The 4710-nt window shown below is 41.6% G+C and overlaps 1 protein-coding gene across 1 annotated transcript; it reads left to right on the top strand.

Annotated features, from left to right (window-relative positions):
* The first annotated feature begins 314 nt into the window (after nt 1-314).
* LOC136582070 (LRRN4 C-terminal-like protein) lies at nt 315-3850 on the top strand. The gene is made up of 2 exons (XM_066582843.1): nt 315-523; nt 2886-3850. The coding sequence occupies exon 2, from the start codon at nt 2886-2888 to the stop codon at nt 3735-3737; it is 852 nt and encodes a 283-aa protein (XP_066438940.1). The 5' UTR covers nt 315-523; the 3' UTR covers nt 3738-3850.
* Nucleotides 3851-4710: the final 860 nt, after the last annotated feature.

Genomic DNA, 4710 nt, shown 5'->3' with positions numbered 1-4710 from the left:
ATCGTTTGGTTTCAATAGTGATCGTTAAATTGTTTTCATATATGTATACAGTAAACTGAAAGATTCTATTAAAAAAATAAAATTATCTTTGTGTCATCGGTTGCCCCGTTGAACGGCTTTCGCTACGTGTAAAAGTACCTTTAGATGATAAAAGATTGCTTGCACCGTCGTTATGGACTCGCATGTTATTTACTGCTAGCCTAAGGGAATGAGCAGCATAGAACACACCCTGAACACTCTGCAAGCTCCTATTACTTTATATGCGCATTAGCAGAGCTGGAGGGATGGGTGCTGGATTATACACTTTGTTTCCGGTTTTCTCTCCTGGCACGTTCATCCTAATCACCTTCCAGTCACTCTCCACTCCCACATACTCAGCCTGTGATTCAGGACCCGCATTCCCCGATGACATCACAACTCGTGTTAATATAAAGACACCTACAGGATTCCTGAAGAACACATACAGCTGGAGTATACAGCACAAGGGACGACATCCTCAGGAGAAGCTGTTTTGCGTTGAAAGGTAAGTAAGACGGTGCCCCAAATCCTATATAAAACGCAAGCCTAATACCCTCTATAGCACATGATTAAATAGAAGAAACATATGAATAGAAAACTGAGTTCCACTGCTAAGACGTTGCACTGTGAAGCTCTCTACCTACCAACTTCCAGCGTATTTTGATAGCCTGAGGCTAGGAATTATGTTTCCACAGTAGCTACAGTCCCACAAGGTGTATTACAAGTGCTGTTATTTGGACGCATGGGTCAACTCTACCTGTTGCTACTAAGTAGGGTTAGATGTAGTACATCATCTAATGTTAAGTCATTGTTTCTCAAGTATCTCCGAAATAGCCATACACATCCATATTGGACGTTACAACCATTCAACTGGACGTACATTGGGTGAAGGATGAACGATCTTTAAAGGAAAAGTTCCTGGAAGAAAGATCTTTCAACTACTAAATGCAAACTTCGAACGTGGTCAGCTTCAATCCACACAATGATGGTTTGTCGTCCGTTGCCTAAAACAATCGTTTGTTGTTAAGTGTCACACGTTTTGGTTGAAATTGTCCACTTTCATAAACTTAAAGTGAGTATGAGCACCTTTAAGCCCTGAAGGACATAGTTTTTCGGTTTTGTTTACTCATCAATGCTTTCAAAAAGTGATACATTTTTTATTTTTTCCATCGATGAGGGCTTGTTCTTTTTGCAGGACAAGTTGTATCCGCTAGTGATACCTGTGGACATACTATTTCATCTCCTATTGACACAAAACTAGGATAATCACCTAAGGATAAGAACTTCCATGTTGTTCCACAGAATCCTGAAATGCACATCTTTCCAGTTATGTTAAGCTACGTTACCTTCTCCCTAAGGCCTGCTTCAGACGGGCAAGAAAATCGTGCGAGATCTCTGCGTTGCGAGACGCACAAATCTTGCATGAATATGAACCCCATTCTTTTGAATGGGGTTATACACATGTACGATTTGCCTCATAAGCTATTAGGGCTCCACATGCTGTCCATGGAATGCATGGACAGCACACAAACCAATATTATGGCAGTCTGAATGAGCCCCAAGGCCGGCTTCATATGGGCGTATTTGCGGACGCAATACGCAGATAATATAATGCATTGATTCCAATGGATTCATTCACAATTCTGTATTTTTTACGTGCAATTCGGTTGTGCCAAAAAAAAAAAAAAGGACATGCTCTACTTTTCCGCGTATTTGCGCACCAAACGTGCAAATAAACATGCTTTGCGGGTGCAAAAAGTACAGTAACCTACATCAATGCATGCGCAAAAGAAATTGTTCGTTCTGCAAAAATGCTATGCTTATGTGCGTGCAAATATGCATACGCTTGTGTGAAGCCGGCCTTACTCTTCATATTTGCCTGTGAGTTAGTAACATTTCGAGACAACCCTCTATGGGCCCATGCACACAGCCAAATTGTGGATTTATGTTGCACTTATGGGTAGAATAGTCCGTATGGACTGATATTGGCACGTACTCATATGGAGTCAACGAGGAAAAAATGGTCAAATTCCAGTACATTCAGAATTGTCGAGGTTTTCTCCCCCAGAAGCTTTGCTTTTATAGAAGCATCATATCGCATCACACTGAGGGCCTACTGCTTAGTAGTATGGACCATAGTATAAAAAACTTTCTGACCGTGATGGTGATCAATGAGTGGGACAGGTTACCACGGGAGGTGGTGAGTTCTCCTTCAATGGAAGTCTTCAAACAGAGGCTGGACAAATATCTGTGTGTGATGATTTAGTGATCCTGCACTGAGCAGGGGGTTGGACCCGATGACCCTGGAGGTCCATTCCAACTCTACCATTCTATGATATAGACTACAGTTCAGGTCCTTGGAATGTGTATGGTCCTTAGCTTTTACCCATGTGACAGAAGAGACAGATTCAGTGATTAATCTACAAGATATTTTCTATTTTCAGCCAGTATACTTATTCTTGTACTTGTGGTTGCTCCTAACATATGTAATATATTTAGTAAATGAGCTGTCAGCAATGACTTTACTTAGAACCCCCCTTTTGTGCTGCGACGTTATATAACAAAATTCCAGTGAATGTAGCTGTTCCAAAAAAGGAAAGGCACAGTGAGGGGTGTATGTAAGGAAATGGAGAATAGATTCCTAACAGAATGTGCCAAAGATAATGATTCATGATCCCTGTGTGGGCAATATATGTATCCAAACGAGAGCACAGCCGGGTATTCACTGTTATGTACCGATAATAAGAATAACATAAAACAAAAATACAATAATAATCATATCTACCATCTCTTTCTGCTCTCATTGCACTCTTTTCTCCCTGTTCTGTCCCCTTTTTATTTGCTTTCTCGTCACTTTCTGCCTTTAGATGGCACCTCCTCTCCTGTTGCTACTTCTGCCTTTCTTAGCTTTTACAACAGGCTCCGTACAAGAAGACAGCAACGGCACCTCTTCCACCACTGCTGCCCCTTTCTTGGACCTAAACCAAACATCCGTGACTCAGCGGACCACACAAAGGCAACGAAGCACTGCAAACAGGATTGAGTACATCATTGGAGGGTCAGATGAGGATTATGATGATGAAGATGATAAAGTGTCGACAGTCCCTAATGCCTCACCTGTTCTTCAACTTCCCTGCCAGTACAATAGGTGTGAGCATCTGGCATCCACATGTGAGGAGATCCAGAGACGTGCAGGTGGCAATTGTCTATGCCCAGGAATTGATGGTCCAGAAATTAAACCAGAATCTCCAGTCCTTAAAGAAGTCCTCCTTGGTGATACAAAAATGACTGTAAACTGGTGTTCCCCTTCATCTACTGTATATGGTTACAAAGTGTTGTATGGAGAACCAGGGGGTTCATTAGAAAATGGACCAGAGCTAAATGCCTCTTTTCGCTCATATACCTTTGACAATCTTAATCCCGGTTCTTACTATACTGTGTGTGTGGTAGCATTTAATAAGGCAGGAGAAAGTCAAGTGGATAAGGAACAAGATGGACCGGCCGGTAGTAAGCCAGGTCCCTGCCGGACTGTTCATACCACCATGCAGTCACTGTATATAGGAATTGGGATAGGGCTGGCAGCAGTAGCAGGATTATTGATTATTCTAGGCTACTTTCTTTGCAGAAGAAAGAGAAACAAGACAAACAGGGAAACCAAGCTGGAAGAAAGGGGAATATCTAACTGCATCTATAAGGCAGGGAACATAGACCAGTTGTGAAAGTAAAGAGTCATATAGAGTCTGAGGACAGAGCGAATGAGACGATATGTGAATAGAAGGAAAAAAATGTATATTTTCTGATATTTATTGTAATAAAATATATTTTTATAACATATCATAGCTTTATCATATAATTACAAAAGAATATTTTGATTCACATTGGGTATACTAAGCAGAAAGCCTCACATACCAAATCAAGTTGTATAGACAAGATCCTAGTGAGAAATGCCTTGGATGTGATTTTAAAAGGTCCACTAACAGTATAGTATTAGCGAAGGAAAATAAGGCTGGGGCTACACAGTAACTCAGGATGTGACACAGGTCATATGACCAAAGCTCGCTGTGTAGCTCCGTGACCTAACACTCTCATTGAAGTCAATGCGTAGCAATATAACTTGCAAGTTGCTGCAATCACGATCTGTGGATCACAAAAAATGCAACCTCAGTGGATTTTTTGCAAGCTGCAGGTTGCGGTAGCAGCAGCTTGCGAGTTGCATTGTTGACTTCACTGACTTCAATAAGAGCGCAGGGTGGCAGGGCTACACACTGATCTTTGGTCCTATATCACAGCCAAAGTCATTGTGTTGTCCTAGCCTAAATAAAACTTTGTGGCAAAAAAAATAAATATTCATGAATAATCATGCTCACCATAGGAATATAGTACCTTGGACCACCAAAGAAAAGTCTCTTAGGTATACAGAATATGTACACGTCCCCCTTTAATTGTATTTCAAACTCACACAAAGGCTGTAGCATTGCTAATGACTAATATGTTGTGTATTACCGCCAAACTACTCATCAGCTCTTAAAGGCTGGGGAACAGAGTGGACAACTGTTCAGGCATCTATTTCCATCTTTGTCTGCACAGACCTTTACAACACCGCTGCCTTGGTGTAGGGAAATGGCAGGAAGGGAGACTCCTTCTTCTCCCGTGTGCTGATGTCCAGCTGTCCTCTACAGCAGGCTCTTCCTC

This window comes from Eleutherodactylus coqui, chromosome 11, assembly GCF_035609145.1.
Source record: "Eleutherodactylus coqui strain aEleCoq1 chromosome 11, aEleCoq1.hap1, whole genome shotgun sequence".
Lineage (NCBI taxonomy): Eukaryota > Metazoa > Chordata > Amphibia > Anura > Eleutherodactylidae > Eleutherodactylus > Eleutherodactylus coqui.
The sequence above is the reverse complement of the archived record's forward strand: the minus strand, read 5'-3'. Positions and strand labels throughout refer to the sequence as shown.

Coding starts and splice junctions, on each gene's coding strand:
- LOC136582070 (XM_066582843.1), top strand. CDS start 2,886: ATGGCACCTCCTCTCCTGTTGCTACTTCTGCCTTTCTTAGCTTTTACA.